This window comes from Etheostoma cragini, chromosome 21 (assembly GCF_013103735.1).
Source record: "Etheostoma cragini isolate CJK2018 chromosome 21, CSU_Ecrag_1.0, whole genome shotgun sequence".
Lineage (NCBI taxonomy): Eukaryota > Metazoa > Chordata > Actinopteri > Perciformes > Percidae > Etheostoma > Etheostoma cragini.
Genome location: NC_048427.1, coordinates 12,094,682 through 12,112,300, shown reverse-complemented (window position 1 = coordinate 12,112,300; position 17,619 = coordinate 12,094,682). Strand labels below are relative to the sequence as shown.

Below are 17,619 nucleotides of genomic sequence, written 5' to 3'. Positions count from 1 at the left end.
CACATGAATGACAACATTTTTATTGGGTTTACCTAATGCAATACCATATAGATCTATCCCCTTAACTTCAGTTCGTACATTTTTAACATTGCATAAGATCATATAGAATAGTGATCTATGTAGTGATATGAAAACTGTATTCATCGATGTAATTGCTAGATTGAGGAAAAATGACATTTATTCCTCTGAGTACAAGTGTGATCTTCCATCTTCAATTATGCATTACAGTGGTCTGTGGCTTATGACTTGAATGCAAAACAAACTGGGCACTTGTATTAGGCTACAGATTTGATACGTTTGTCCATCACATGAAATGATTATCGATGCCATTTTGTGAAGGGCATTAAAGGAAATGCAGCTGCTAAAGAAGAGGGGTAAAACACCTCAGATAAGAGTTTATCAAATGAAGTTACAACTGAACCCAGCAAATCAAAACACAAAAACACTCAAAAATCTCATTGCAGATAATAAAAAATAAAAGTCTCAAAAGAAGACCCAAAAAAACCTTTGCTCTGAGGCAACGCAGGTTAGGTTTTATACTATTAAAAGTGAGTTACTCTGCCATCAAAGTGGGTGGAAAGCAAGATTGTCTGCAACGCTCTAGTATAGGCTGTCAGAAGTGGATGGAGTAACTTATTAGTTAGCACGTCTGTGTGAAGATCAGTTCATGTGGAGTGGGGAGTAGTAGGTGCCATTGGTGCAGTCACACAAGGCAGACAAACGTTAATGTGTGAGGGAGTGCAAGACAGTACATAATTGGAAGGCTTCAGAACACTATAGCAAATGTAAACATAGCCTAACTCTGGCAGGAAATCCAGTCTACTTTGATTGAACCTCTTTACAGATGTCAAATTTTGCACTTTAAAAGCCCTTATGTGTTTGTGTGTATATCTATATCAAAAACATGCATCCATACTTGTTTCCCCGACAATATAAAAATTGTTTTAGTCAAGTGTACGTGTACAGTTAAGTTAACGGAGGGTTTCGTGATGTTAACAAGTCTATGTATATACACAAAGTGTGCCAGCATTAAGAAAAGTTTACTCATCCCTGACACTAAGATCAATGTGTACAATACTCATAAAACATTGGATTTTGGTCATTGGGAAAAAGGCAAAACTACAGGAATATTAGTGAATGAAATATCCAACCTACGAAAACCACAAATCCAACCAAAAAAAAATTCTTTATATTAAAAAAAAAAAAAAAAAAGTGTTCTAAAAGGCAGTATTTACATTAACATTACAGGCCTTTAAGCAATGTGCACAGTGATGTTTTCCACTGTAGTGCTTGTAATGCTGTGTACGAAATCTACACAATTCAAAAAGCTTAAAAGAATCTATCGCAATGCAGGAAAACAATTTTTTTTTAAATGTAACAGTCAACTTCATAGCCAGCCAAGTATAGCTTTGTTATTGGTTATCAAAACCAGTTTCAGGCATGTTATCAGTGAAAGACACCGTGTTCAGCATCAGCTCTTTCCATCCTAAATCTCTAGAGTTCTGTACAAACAATGCAAAACTGAAGTAAACATTGTCAAAATTTTCTCATTTTTAAAGATCCAGTATAAACAACTTCCGTTCCAAGTTGTGTTTTCTATACAGTGTACAAAACGTGCAGTTTTTTTTTAAGAGTTAAATATTAATATTGAATTTGGATTATTTACATCAAAACAAAATCCTCAGGATATGAACAGAAAAGTCCTTCACCACTGCCTTAAACAGTTCCGTTCCCCAAACCTCTCACACCAAAAATATTTCACCTCAAAAAGATCTTAAACATAAATGTTCCCTCAAACATAGAAATCAGTTTAAGAAAATTCAGAAGTTAGTGGACAAAAAAAAAGTTTTTCCTTACAGAAAGCAGGACACCGGATTTTAAATAACATCACTGTAAAATAAAAATCCCATTTAAAAAAAAAACTTGGACTATTTGGGCAATTAACTTTTGACTTATGAACATGAGGAGTTAACAAAAATGTCTAATCTTGGTAGAATTTTTGGTAGAACATTTAACCCACTAAACATTTGCAGAAGTGACAGAAATCTTACTTTGAAACAACATTTTGAATGTGTACTTTTAAAGTTTTATCTTTAAATTACAGAGAAGTGAACTTCGTGAAAACAATTATTTAATTCCACAGCTCACACCTGTGGGCGGTTGTGTTGCGAGATAAGAGTACAGGGCGCCACACAAAGCTATACTAGCAACACGTTTACTTCTCAAGCCGAGAAAGCCAATAAAGAAGCATCTTTGATCACCGTATAAGGCAGATATTCTGTTGCATCTCTTGAGCTATCTTATTTAGTCTATGTGGAAAATGGGACTTTTATATGCTCATTACAGATCACCTCATCACCAATAAAAGCTCTACAAGTGAGAAATTACCTATTTCCTCTTTACCAACAGTATCAAATCACTGCCGTTTATTTGTTCAGTTTTCATTGTGATCGGAGAATATTAAGATTTGTGTGTTTTTTGACAGTGAATAGAAACAGAAAAAAGATTTCTGAATCAATGTAAAACGTTTCAAATGCATCTGAAAATGTGTGTTTTATAGCTGTGATCCTCATGATCACAAATCTCAGTAGAACGGTTTGGAAAATATTTGATCGATTTGTTATTTGGGGTGATCTTCACACTTAATAGCCCAACTCTTTAACATGCGCTAAATAAATGCTAAATTCCCTTCTTAACATCTTTAAACAATGATTTTAAGGTTTGATACTTTGTAGTTACAAAGACCGTCCCGATTGATCTGTTAGCAAACCCTTGACTTGGAGGATGGAAGATATAACTTAGCTGATGACCCTGAGTGAATCATTGGCCTCGTATGACAGCGGCCATATGTTATAGCATAGAACATTTGTCGTTGCAATTCCTTACTTTCAATTAAAAACAAAAACAAAAACAAAAAAACTTGCCGCTAATTGAAAAGAAAAAAAAAAAGGTCCAGTTTAAATGTACAGGCACATTGTCAGTAAACAGACTTATTTACATCAAGAAATAAAAACAAAGGAGGGAAAACGCAAAACAAATTCACACCCCCCCTCTTCAAATCTCCATTGTGCCAAACGTTCTTCCACAAAGATGATATGTTTGCATCATAACACCTGGAGCTCATAATACTGAGTCCTCTTCACATCCGGGAACCCCTTTCCTGAAGGATCTGCAGAGACCAACGAAAAATAATAGAATGAACAACACGCCCTGAGAGTCATGTAATACTGTTAATATCTATTTTTCAGTATTCATAGTCTCTTTATTAGCTGGTTGGACTTCCTGCTACAGTGTTTACTCTCCCAACCAGGACCACTCGTATGGATACGAGTTTTTGGATAACGTGCAGGGAAAAAGGAAACGCCTGCACAAGTGAGGAAAATTAAAGCATTGTGCTAGAGACTATGCAGTAAGTGGTTGTAGAGCACATTCTGGGTGAGCTCATAAAGCAGAAAAGCTTGTCAGGTGGAATCAACTTTGGTACTAGAAAGACATGAAACTAACATCACCTAGCTCTGGTTCAGTAAAGATAAAAAACAAACAAAAAAAAACACACTGCAATATCCTCAGGGGTTTAAACCACAATTCAAGTGAGATTAGGGTTGGCCGATATAAATGCCTATGCCTTGTCACAAGACAAATTGTCACTTTTACTGCAGTAACAACACATTTAAATTAACCTACTAATGATTCTTTGTACTGAAAAACTAACATTTTTGGATTAAGGCTAAGATATAACCGAAAAATAAACAATTATGCTGGTAAGACATTTTGTCAAGTTGGTCAATATTGATATAATATGTGATTTGCAAATCTAATTTTGCCACTGATCATAATATAACATTACTACCAACTACGAGCAGTGGAGCGTGAGTCATAAGTGCTCAAACCTAACCAGAGTAATTCATTTTATAATAAGTCTCTTCATCCGAGCTCTGAGCAACATGCTTGCATGCATGTCACCACAGAAGAAGACAAGAAAGCCATGCCAGTAAAATGATGGAAATGAATAGCGGTGAGAAAAATGAAACTAATGGATTAATGTTCAAAAGAGAGTACCACTAACAACTGGTAGTGTGGAATCTTTCTATCAAAATAAACACTAGCATGAATACAAATTTAACGGTGTGCTTCTTCATGTGCAGCTGCCTTTAAGGAGTGGGTCCCGGGGGGGGGGGCAAGCTGATGGGAGTTCAAATTTCCCAGGGCGTGCCTCCTGCTTCACACCCAAAGCACTTGATAATTTGATGTCAGGTCAAAGCTAACAAGTAGAAACGCTGTTAAGAGACACCTTTGGGTGGTCTAGTCGTCAGCATAAAAATTTAAGTTTTGCATGTTTGAATCTAGAGTACAGAGTTACAAAAGGTCGAAGTTATGTCTGCTTTGCTTTACTTCATACGTTTTATCTTCTTTTGATCACTTGTGGTTTTACAGGCAGGCGGTTTTTTAACTGTGGGACTGAATATTCACAATGTTCTCTTTCATAGTGCTTTCTCATCAATAAACTAGAGGTGCTTTCAGTCCCGTCGGCATGTTCATAAATGCGGTTCATTTAAAAACATCCAGCACAGGCCATCATTCACAAGTGTTTGCTGAGGATGGATTTTCAAACCTAGCCTCTCCGCCCACTCACACACTTACCTTGGCCTTCTCACTGGGCTCACTGTTTGTCCCATATGATTGATTGTGCAGCTCCTTGGATACTACGCACAGGAACTCAGCTTGGTCTTCGTTTCCGTAGTTGTAAGATGAGCCTATGCTGACCAGCTAGAGAGACACGAGAGCAGAGCACAGAGATAGAACTGGCCTTAGATGGAAAGTTGAGGCAAAAACTGGGTAACTCACAGTGGGAAAACAGAGGCAGGGGAACAAAAGAAATTAAATAAGGAGGTTGACAACCAATCAAAGAGCACAGGGGGTGTACAGGTTCATGCAACTCAAATTTCTTCTTCTCTATATATTATTGTGGAGTTTCATTAATTAGACATAGATCCAAACAGTTCGTCCAGACTAATCTAAGTATGGTCTGTGTAACCCTGTCTTTAATAGACCACATAATATGGAATACAGTGGGGATGCCATCAAGTTCCTTGGGGAGATTTAAACTCAGCATGTCATGGTAGCACAATTACATGGTTCACTGAGACCACTAGGCCAACCCAAATTTAAAGTAATACAACAAGAGAACATAGCAGATATAAAACCTATTTCAAAGGTTTCTGGGTACATAGAAACGTGTGACATTGTAAGTCATTACATCTATGAAATGCAATGTATTTTCAAGACCTGCAGAAATGCCAGCATTGAAATCCACAAGGGCGAACGGAAAAATTAGTTAAAGTAATTACACAGAAATAAAATGAATGGTCCACAAAAACAATTTTATGATCATAAAAGAAATAGCGCAAAGTTGCCACAGACAGAAAAAGATAACCAGCAGGAAGTCACTGAATACAAGTGCAAGGACTTGACCACAGGAAGCAAACATGCTGGAGGAAAAATCGAAGGCGGGGAACGGTGGATTTCACTTGATAGGACCAGGCTTGTTTAAACTGAATCCAGGAAGTCAAGTGTTGAAATCTACAGGATCTCCTACAAAGCAAATAAAAAAGAGGGAAAACCACAAAGTAGGTCACTCCCATCAGTAACAGCGGTTCCATGTTTTAGCTCTGGGACTTAAGATTTGTTAGTAGAACCATGATAATGATGACGCATATAGGGTTTTCTCTGGTGCTTTAACTGCCATATTAAATGAAATCAATAATAAATACTATGAACAGCTTTCTACAACTCTACTTCATTTGTCTGCCAACTCTTCAGCTGCATGGCTCACCAGTCTACCTCAGGGATTTAGAGGGAATGGAGTACAGAACCCAAATTCAACCAAATGAAAACATCAGTGACGCTACTGCTTTAAACAAGTGGCATTTTTTATTTGAGCACTGAATATGTCCGTCAGGAAAAAGAATTGGTCAGAGAACATCCCACACATGGCATCTTTAAATACAACAAGCATGGCAATATTCTATTTTTCCTGTTCCAAGTCATGTCAGATTGAATAAAAGACAAGAGGATAAATAAAAAGGAATGATATCAATAAGATCTTTATAAACAAACCTCATGCACACCTTGAAAAAAACATGAGAATAAAAACAGAGCAATTTCTGTTCCTGATTACCTTCTTTTTACGGTTGAACATTCAAGTGTGCGTACACTGCAGGCTACAAGTATACTGTCTGTACCCAGGTGTGCATGTTCAGACATGCATCGCCTCATTAGCCACTGCTGCCGGAGACTTGTTGTTGTTAAGCAATCTCTCTCACATTAGGCATCAAAACACAGCAAAAGAAGACCAAATAATCTCAACTAGCTACTGTGGATTCCACTTGTCATGCTGCTAAAAACTCAACATGTACCAAATCCTAAGACTTTCTGGGTAAAATACACTTCAACAAATTCGCTCCGTATTAATGGGAGTCTTTAAAAAGCAGTAGGTCACTAAAGCTTATCTCCCCAAAAGACTCTCCTGGGCTGACGGCCGCTTAAGGCTTTGCATAAGTAGTGATCTAGAAGTTTCCATCTGACTTGTGTGAGGAGATTAGAGATTTCAGCTCTCTGGGAGATCCAGTCATCTTTTGTCTCAGAGAGATTCATTCACACATAAAAACACACTACAACAACGCCCGCACACAAACAAACACATGGTGAATGCAGGAAAAAACGGAAATGAGACGTACAGGATTATCTAAATTGAGGACAGCTACGCTCGTTATTGTAAGTGCAATGATGAGTTAAGGTCCAATATGTCCTTTATCAAACCCAATGAATGTGTGTCCCAGGCCAGGATAGGAAATTATTAAATTAACAATGTAAAGATCAACAAGCCACTGACAGACATGTTCAAATTTGATTCATTAAATAAATTATAATTTTTTGTCTTAAATTCACCAGCCATTTTCATATTATACCAACATTTGCAGCAACCTTAGCCATTTTGGTAAGGTCCAAGGAAAACTAAGTCTAGAGTAGTTATAATCTGCCCAAAATAAGTTTCCTTTTTACTTTTAAAGAACTATACAAAAAAAAAAAAAAAAAAATCTTTTCAAAAGCTCCCGCAACATCAAGCATTTTGGGCAGCAACAATCTAAAAACATCAAAATCTTTGAGATCCTGGAGGCACCAATTTTATCTTTTGGCAGCTCCAGCTGAACACAACCTCTCATGGAAACTTGGACTAATCAATCTAAATGTTTGAATCTGTTTCACTGACAAGGTAAATTGCTTGCTGGGAAGATAAAACAATATTTCACCTCTAAACAACAAGCATTATATTACAGCACAGCCCCCATAACAGCCAAGTGGCTATATATCACAGCACAACACAAATCTGTTGACAGGCCTTAAAAGTGTGAATGCAGTATGAATAACAAAATAACATAACACAAAATCACAGATCAGAAAAAAAAAGGTGTCATGTTCTTTTAGGGCGCTTTCACACCTGTCTCGTTGAGTTTGGTTGAATCAAACTAGAGTTTGTTTGCACCGCTGGTGCAGTTCGCTTGGACAGGTGAGAACGCAGCAATTGAACTCTTGTGCGCACCAAAAGCGGACCAAACTAGCGCAGTCGGACCTGCTTGAAGAGTTGGTCTCGGTCCGCTGTCAATCAAACTATGGAGCGGTTTGTGGTGAATGCGATGTATCTGTACTCGAACCCCACCGACTATACTCCGCAAGCCTGAGCAAACGTCTCCTGTAGTCATGTGTGTTTAGCAACCTGCGATGCAGCAGAGCAGCAAACTGTAGCAGCTTGCAGTGTTTCTATCCCAGAAATAGACTGATGTCAAGCTTCCAGTCCGTCACTCGCATCTCCGCGCAGCCGGCTGAGCGAAGTCTCGGTGACCGGAGCGGACGTAGTAACGTCTCTCGCGAAACAATGTCTGATCATTTTAATAAAATAAGCTGGTTTAACCATGGAGATGCCAAAATATGCACTAGTCCAGAACACAGGACATTCTTCCTGTATTTACTTTCTTGCTCCGCCCTCCAGACACATCCGACTATTAAGAGGAGTGGACGAGTTTGCACACTCACCAACTGATTCGGACCAAAGTAAACAAACTACAGGTGTGAAAACGCCCTTAGCCTCAGTGGTAAGCAAGCAGTACAAATGAACACTGAAAAGAATCAACTCAAAATGACAAACAGCTATTTATCTACAAACAATGGCCAACGGGTTGTGTGTGGACAACAAGGGGACCATGCAGTGACCGGCCCGTGGACAGAAATTTGTTAGACACACCTCTCCGCTGTTGTTTGGCTTAGCAGACTCCTCTCCCTTCACCTCCCTTGACACAATCAGCAGAAACTCTGACTGGTGGGCCCGCCCGTAACCTATACTGACAAGCTGCAACAACCAATCAGAGCACAGAAGGGATGTCCGGATCACGTATGCGGACATTGAGAAAGATGTGATTTGCTGTTTTGGCTTTTTAGCCATTCCCAATATTGAGCATTGGACTTTCTGGGTCAATGTGAGCATAGCGGGGTCGGTGAAGCACATGAAAGGAGGATTTCTGCTGCTGAGACTCTGCGGGAAGCAATTTACCTGTTCAAACTTCCAGCCGTCAGACATGGTAGACACCATCTGTGTCAGCTCCTCCTCCTGGCACTGCAGCACCCGGTACACATGCTTCACTGGAACCTGACAGGACGACAAAAACATGACAGAAAGGGGATGGAGAGGGAGAAATAACACACAATTCATTTAATAGGACGCATCAAATTCACGAAGAAATCTATTTTAATGGAACTTTGTGTACCTGTGATGTTTTACAGTCGCGTTCCCTGATCTTGTCCTTGAGGAGCTTTATTAATGAAGTGATGTTGTAGAATTCGGCTTCTTCCAGCACACCTAAAAACAGTAAAAATAAAAGAAAGAAAGACTTTAGCTTTTAAGGCAGACTTATCTTGCTACTACTAACAATGGCATCTACTTTAGGGTTTTGCTGAGATGTGAGTGTAATGGGTTGAAATCTATACTTGAATGACCTATAGGCAGTTCAGATAGATTACCCTAAATTCTTTGCAACCATTGCCATCACATTGCCTTTTACAACAATCAACAATAATAAACTCAAATATGGACAAACAATATTTACAAGTTTGTTACCAATTTGTGTGTGCTATAGAAAACATTTCTTACAGTTCATCTTATATTCCACAGACATATTACCTTCCTCTGCCAAGTCCCTGTTGAGCACCAGTTTGCCATGCCTCAAGTAGTTAAGCACTGGCCCAAAGTATGTGGGGTCTCTGTCTATGAGATAGGCACCAGTTTCATCCTGAAAAAGGAGGATGAGATTAATAGAGTAACACTGTATTGACTTTCAAGAGTTTTTAAGTTGAAGAAAAAGTTCAACATTTAGGAAATTTGCCCGTTTCTGGTCAAACCCACATGGATATTGTGTGCATCCAGTACAGGCAAAGCAGTGTACACAGAGAAAAAAGGCGATTTCAAATCCTCTCATTCAACACTTGTATTTTCCAAAATGTGTGTACCTTTTAACAAAAGACAAGGAGGATCAGTAAATAAAACTTGTAAGAGAAAACTCATGATGTCAGCTCCTGTGCTGATAATCACTACAGGGGTTGAGGGGACATGCGCACATGTACGACTGCTTTGGGATATCACTTAAGTTTTCCCACAGGCCATGGGTTTGATCTTGATTTCATCACAACCGCTGGGTATTCCCCTATTTCTGTAAGTACTGCGATTAGACCGTTTTATCTTGTGGAGGGAGACGCGGCTAAAACAATTAGAGCAGAATATAAAAAGATTTTGGAACAGCAAGCTGAATTCACCAAGGGGACTAAGAGAAAGCCCCTTGGCTTACAACCGACAATTAGCCTAGTCTGGTCTCCTACATAGTTGGCCTGACACTTAATAGGAGTCTGAACAGCAGTTAAACATTCACAGCATTTAGTAATACACCCAGCACGGAGGACAGGGGTTTAGCTAATTTTATGCTAATTCTTAAACGCCACAGGGCCTTGACTTTGCATCGGTTGACTATTTGTATTCCATATTGCTTTAGAAGCAATGTTGGCAAATAAACAGCATTGCTGGTCGGTGCAAAATTGTCAATTACTGCAGGCCATGAGCAAACTCAAAACAGCCAAGGGAACAATCAAGACCACATTCACAGTTGCATGCTGGCCCAATAGTTAGTTAGCACTGTGGCCCCCCCGGCAGGAAGGCTCTGGGTCCAAATCCAGGCCGTTTGTGGCCTTTCTGTGTGGAGTATGTAGGTCCTCCCCATGTTAGCGTGGGTTTCTTCCATCAATGCCCTTGATCAAGGCACTGGCTCAGTTTTGGAGTTGGTCCACGGGTGCTGTGAATGGCTGCCCACTGCTCCCTTGAGGGATGGGTGCAGAGAATGAATTTTGCTAAATAAATAGTCGCTTTCTGACCGGAGGGATTCTTCCAGTTCTTAGAACATAACATTCCAAGAAACCTTTTTTTGCTCGTGTTTCAACTGGACCAATTTTGGGATTTTTAAGTTCCTCTGAAAGCAGTTTCTGTAACTCTTTCAGCTCCTACTTCAGGGCCGGGTCTTTTCCCTGTTCCCTTTTCCGCATAGGAACCTAGGTCAACGAGAGTCGGGTTTCCAGTACAGACAGACAGACAACGGGACAATTTAAAAAAAAAACTATATTCTTCTTATTTATCACAAAATTCACTTCTGAGAACGTTTAAGCAAGACATGAACTGATTTTGAATGTAGGCTGTATTTGCGAAACTCGTTGTGGAATTGACAATTTGCTTCATAAAGTGACGCGACAGCCGGCTAACGCCTGCCGGAGGTGCTAGCTCATCCACAGGGCAGCCATGCTCGGAGACCCTGCTGTAAACTGGAGGTCTCTCAGACCACTCTCGTAAATAAGAGGCTTTTATTTCGCCGTGGGCGGATCGTTAAATATAACACATGTCCATCCTACCGGACAATGGGAACCTGTGGTTAACTGACTTTTCGGAGTTTAACTCCACAAGCTGGCTGTCCGTCGCACGCACGCAAACATTTTGACATAGGCTATATACACATTAGATTTCGTGCATACTTTTTTTTGGTGTATTTGTTTTCTGATATTAACGCTATAAAGACTGTTGCCGTGCTTGTGTCACTCCCTTACCCCTCCCCTCCAACCAGTTCCTATTTGCCACTTGGCCAGTGAGAATGCAAATGGAAACCGGTTTTGGGTTAGAGTAGTTAAAAGAATTGTTTAGAAGTGGACTATTCCTAAAACTACGTTACGGTAACTGACAATAAAAGTACATTTTATAGTTGCCTCGTCTTCACCCAGAGACAAGTTTAACTCAAAAACCCATTAATCTTTCCAATAATGAGAAAAGGTCCCAGTACATTTTCTTTTTGTAATGAATCTGAACCCCCCTGGCTGGTTGACCTCAATTCCTATGCAAACATATCCCGCTGGAGCCCAATGAAGCTCTATTCTGGTCTTATTGCCGTGTGTCAGTTTCTTACATTTCCATAGTCACTAAAGTTTGAGCACAGGCGGGCCCAGTGTGAAGGAACCACACGAGGCCAAAGTTGCTAAACTCGCCACATTCAAACCACACCCTTAGTAATGGTTGATTTTTTTTTTAGAAACATCAATTCATTCCCCCATTTCAAATCACAACTCAAAATAAATCTGTTTAAAACTGCCTATTCCACTTAAATATCTATTGCTATGCTTCTGTTATTGTTGTATACTAATTTTGCTGTTTTTAAAATGTCTGATGTACTCCTGAATGGTGTCCTTGAGTTCAGAGAAAGGCGCCTTTAAATAAAATGTATTATTTTAGCAAAAAAGGTCAAGCTTCTATGAGCATTACGGTTGGGTACCGAATTTTGGTACTTTTTTGGGTCACAACCCAATTATGTCAGTAATGCCGAAGATAGGTTCACGTTAAATAAAACCGTGGCAAATTTCATTATCTGAGATTGCACGCACGCATGCACGCAGTCTGTTTAAATCCCAGTGAGTTACAATGCCAAAAAAAAAGGATAATTTTACGTACCGTAAAACGGTAACGGTTCACAAACCTTGTGGGCATCAGCATTTTTTTTCTTTGATCCTATCAAAAATGAGTCTCTCTCTTGTACATTTAGTTTTCTTTTCTACAGTGCAACCCTGAAACTTGATTGGCCCGCAACAGAGCACCATTGTTATCATTCCCTTATTATCCACGATCAACCTTTTAGCTCAGCAGGAATTCTGACCCGCTACAGCAAGTAAAGCAGAGGTGGAAGTTAAAATAAAATTCCTGTTTATACCTTTATTCTGTTTAATTTTCACTCCACATTTTCCCCTTGGTCATGTATACAGCCCATTGAAAAATTGCCTGTTTGGAACGAGCCGATTTTTTGGCCGGTGGAATTGTTGCTTGTGGAATTCTTCAAAACCAAATTTTACCCCAAAATTACTTTCAGAAGGACCCCTGACCGCAACTCCATTGTATAGCCTACTACTGACTTACAGTGTCGGGTACTTCTACATCAGAGGAAGACATGGTTCTGCTATATTTACCTGACAAGAGAACATGGCAGATTCAGAATTTAAATCATGAGAGCGAGAGAGAGACGGTGTTGTCTCGTGTCGTATGAACCGTTAACAAAGTTAACACTTGAGCAGGTGTTAATTTCCGTACAGGTTTAGCGGCTTGACAGTTCACGTTGAAGTATGCACTGTAATCTCAGAGAATAATCTCTGAGATTACGTTATGTTCTGCCTCTGGTTCAAAGTGGTGAATGTAGGCTACAGCTTACGGCAGCTTAATACAATATAGTGGCTGGCTTTTGTTTGATATTTAGTGTTGGCAAATGGTTTATAATTTTTATTTAATCTTAGCATAATAATAATAATAGAAACTGAAAACCCAGCGTTATGTAGCTCCCCTGCCCAACCGTAACAGCTGTGCATGCTTGCTCCACGAAAGTGAAGAAAGTTAGTTTGATATATTCAGCAATCAACGCTGGATGTAACGTTGGAAGCAGGCAAAACTGCACTGGGGTCAAAGGCGGTGCCCACCTCCACCTCCCGCTGCTGTTAAGCGTTCTGTGTGTGGCGTCTGATACGTCATACATAGAGATACATCTCACTTGTTTAGATAGATAAACTATTGTATACTGCCTCAAAACACTCCCACTGATCAAACACTCAAAGCTGCCCTACGTGCACTCAACACTTGTGTAAACCTTCTGCTTCCTGGCCTGTTGTGCTGACAAGCCTGTTGCGGGTCCTCTGGGTGGACATGGGGGACTTGGGGTGACAGTGGCCCAGTGAAGAGAAAGAGGATTATGTGGGCTCTGATATACGGGCCCATGTACACAAAGGGGGCAGTGTATTTAATTAAAACACAAAAGGCTGTGTCTCTGGGCGCCCAGGCTTGGGAGCACTGGGCGACAAGCAGAGGAGTCTGTGACAGCAAGGGAATAGGGCTGTAGGGATGTACTGTAGATGGGCAGAAAAAAAGAGAGGATTAAGATTTGATGTAGAATGCTTGAAACTCAAAACGTTCACCATCTTGGTAAATATGAACGAAACTAGCTTATCATCTATGAATAAGGTTTTAGTTAAAATCCTGAAGAAAAACAAAACATAAACAAAAATGCAAGACCTACATCATGGGACACAGCCAACCGCATAAACCAAATGACAACAGATGATAATCAACAAATACACTGACAAATGTCAACACCGCCTACAATAACCACCAAAAATAGGTCAGCTCAGTGTAGGTCAGGCATGCTTCATGGGGTTTCGTGGTTTTTGCCTTGCAAAAACACTGAACGTGTAAAGCCTTGTGCGCTTACAGTAACACGAGTCAAGTGAAAGCAGGCCTAACCATGACTGAATTCAAACTGAAGATAGCTTAAAATGAAGGTAAACAAAAGCTAATTAGAAGGATGAGCTTCACAGCAAGGGGAAGTGTAGAGTATTACCCTTATCTTTCTTCTCCTACACACAATACATATCCTCCAAACAGGAAATACCATTGACCCAGCCTTCAAGCATGTGATGTACAATAAGGCTTTTTGCAGAGACATTTAACACTGAAAATTAATCCTAATTCAAATAAATTAACAAGTCACAGCATGTATGTACAACACTGGGTGTACACCAAACCTTTGCATGGAACAATTCACCAATACAAGCCAGACAGGTGTGGGTACATTACCTGCTAAATTCCATAAAGACTTTCAAATAATGAACCAGATCAATTTTAAATGAATAAGCCGCAACAGCAGCGAAGTGATTCCAATTTGTTAAGACCAGGAAGAAAAAAGAATTTATTTTATACTAATGATTATACTGCTCTGCCTTCACTGCAGTCAAGCTGGAGTACAAGCCCACTGCAAAAACACCGCTTAAAGATGTTGCAGTAGATGTTCTGAGTCATGTGACTGTAGCTACTTAGCCAAGTGGAAGTCTGATCCTTGTAGAGCAGGAGCCAGGAGTCCCTCTGGAGTACAAGCGGTAATGGCATAGTCAAATAGGCTTTCATCTTTTAAATAATACACGCACATTGCATCCAGGCTATATTGTGTGAAACCCTTATATATCAAGATATTTAACACTGTGCATTTAATTGAGTTTACCCTTTCACCAAGGCTGGGAGGAACTTCTCCATTTTTACCATTTTAAACTCGGCGTGGCAAAACACCATCAGTGCGTTTTGCAGAACAATTTATGATGGAGCCGTGCTGACTGCAGAAAATTAACAGCTCCCTTTTTGGTCCCCTAAAAGCTTTGCTTTCATGATGAGAGGTAGCTTCACAGCTAAGCTGGCAAGCCAAGAAATCACTGCAACCGGAAGTTGATCCTGGTAGAACAAGAAATGTGTATTGCAATAAAAAAAAACAGGCTGGCAGTGAAATGATTAGTCTCATCAATGACCGACTTTGGTGTGTAATACGTACTTAACACCTTATCATAACCAATCGCCAATACTACTCTGCAGTGTCCTATTTGAGCACTTACTGCAGGAAGACAGAGCAGGATGAGACCAAGATATCACCGTTAAATATTTACGTTGCCTCCCAGTGTGCTCAGGCTTGACATACAAGTTGAATACGGCAGTAAACGCAGCCATATTTCTCTCACACATGCTGCGGAGAGGATTTCTTTGAGCAGCAAATGGATATAAATATGAAAAGAACAAGAATAGTTTGTGATTGGGTGCTTGAAAAATTGATGGAGCTCTCAAAGCTAGAAGGCTGGGTCTTTACTTGAGTGGTCCTGAGCTGAGCCATTTGAGAGCAGGAGTTTCCCAAAGGGGTAGATGCCTATTGATGTGCAACTCTCGGCTCGATGATTGGACAATTGATTATTTTGAGCAATACCTTGTAATATATATATATATATATACACTATGTATAGTCAATTAGTTCCAAAATTTTAACAATTATAAAAATATCTCTCTAGAGTGACACGAATGAGTAGCACGTCAATTAGAAATTAGGATAACATTTTTAATAAGAATATTTATAAATACAAAGACACATCTTCTGTTATGGCTGTGCACGTGACAGCACTTCATCTACTTCCTCCCTGATCTACACCAATGTGCAAAACAGGCTCTAGTCAACAACATGAATAATGCAGTTCTCCTCAAGAGTCCTGCTGAAGCACGTCTGCCTGTGTGACTGAGAGAACTGAACCACTCATTTCCTTGGCTAGGAAACAATACTGCATTTGCCCAAAAACAGAGCTCTTCAATGATCTGTTACTCTGCTGGACTTTGCATTCACATGCAAGGTTGTTATGCCAAAAACATGGCCTTCTTGGCTCAGTAGCAGATAAGATGAAATCATGTCAACGTATATTGTTCTAGACACAAAAGAAAGTGAAATAATAGCCAGTAATAACCGGTCCTTTACTGGAAGCTATCTGAAAAGAGGTACGGTAATGGCTTCAGAGTCTGATACACACTTAAGACCAGGGATTGAGATGGACTGATCCGTTGCTCATGGGAGGATAAACTGTCAAAAGTAAGCTGATTATTCAGAGATAAAGATATTTGCATGAAAATACGAGATGAGTGACGGAGGGCATGGGTGAAGATTAAAATGTGCAAGTAGATGAAAACAATGGATAATGGGGCAGTACAATGAACAATGAAAAGCTGAGCATATACACCTCTCTCTCTCTCTCTCTCTCTCTCTCAGCATTGAGGCCATTCAGGCAGATGAGTGACTTAATCCCCAGCTCTCAGTTGTCTGCAGCACCTCACCCCACTTGGCAATGACTTATGTGCTCATTATGGGAGCCTGACCACCAGCTCAGAGAATGATTATTGCAAAGCAAAAGAAGCCAAGTAACAGACTAACCCCAAGAGAGAGAGAGGGGAAAAACAAATTGATCGCGCAATGAAGCCTTTTATGTGTAGATCATTTGGGAAGTTAATTATAGCAATAACGCTAGTAGACATTAGAAACCTGGGATGTACCAGAAAAAAAGAATAACCATCTTATAAAACTATACTTTGTATTTTTGCTTTTGCAATACATTTTCGATATCACAATATTATGCTACATCCCGTTGCTGTCAATACTTGACACAGCACCTCTAGCTGGATGAGTGTAGCGCCATGCAACGGCCTCAGATGGGGAAAGTTTCCATCTATTGTGGAGACTTGATATTATCAATAGAAAAACTATAAAAACGGTTAACCCCTTTACTATTGTTTATGCAACACTTTAAACCACACGTTTAGGAAACCGCAGGACCTAGCAACTTTGTATCTAATCAAATGATCGTAACAAGCCAGCTACACACAAAAAACTAGCACCAAGATCGGATGTCATGTGGTGACTGTCGGAATCTAGCTAGAACAGCGTGCTAAGGCTAGTTAGCCACAAAAAAAATAGTTAGCGACAAGTATAAATAATAAACACAGATTTTTCACAAAACTGGGGACCTAATTAAACAAGCTGGTACGCACAGCCGCCAGCCTCCCCTATTGCCTAGCAATACAATAAGCATATATGAACGACTTTAACTAATTGGGAAATAAAATGGAGTTAACCGACTGCGCTCCTAACTACAGGGCTAACTAGCTTAGCATTTACCTTGTCGGAGTCGAGCTCGGGGTCAGCTTGGCTCAGTCTGTACAGAAATGATTTTGGATCTCTACACAGCGTCTGTCTTGTTGTTAAAAAATACGTCCCGCCGACGTTTAATCGAATCCATTTCGATGCCCCGACACCGGCTGAAATATTTCTGTCCACCGGAGAATGGGCCAAACATCTCCGGTGAACGGCGCTGCTTGTCTCGGAGCTGTTCTCTGCCATCCCTCTCCTCTCCTCCGCCCTCGCCTCGGCTGTGTGTGGCTGACAGGAAATATCCAAGCTGCAGCCACTAACTTCATGCAAAGCAGGCTGCCAGCGCATCAGCCACTCCTACCAACCCACTTCACCAGCAGCACTGATAGTCACTTGCATAAATTATTCCAGAGAAAGAGGTCTCCCCAGCTTGATCGCAGATGCTTCATGGAACAATGATCACTTGGTAACGACAGCCTGGAAATGTCATAGCGAGTGGAAAATGTAATTT

At 40.1% G+C, this 17,619-nt stretch overlaps 1 protein-coding gene across 2 annotated transcripts; it reads right to left on the bottom strand.

The window, feature by feature from the left end:
- Positions 1 to 4: 4 nt before the first annotated feature.
- Positions 5 to 17,528, bottom strand: kctd5b (potassium channel tetramerization domain containing 5b). Of its 2 annotated transcripts, XM_034860983.1 has the most exons (7): positions 17,136 to 17,528; positions 9,233 to 9,341; positions 8,820 to 8,911; positions 8,606 to 8,701; positions 8,300 to 8,404; positions 4,642 to 4,767; positions 5 to 3,169 (listed from the first exon to the last, which is right to left on the bottom strand). In XM_034860983.1, exons 1-7 carry the CDS (start codon positions 17,454 to 17,456, stop codon positions 3,140 to 3,142), a joined length of 879 nt encoding a protein of 292 aa, XP_034716874.1. In that variant the 5' UTR covers positions 17,457 to 17,528; the 3' UTR covers positions 5 to 3,139. The 2 variants fall into 2 exon arrangements, with proteins under 2 accessions (XP_034716874.1, XP_034716875.1); XM_034860984.1 differs by lacking the exon at positions 8,300 to 8,404 and having other exon boundaries at positions 17,136 to 17,515.
- Positions 17,529 to 17,619: the final 91 nt, after the last annotated feature.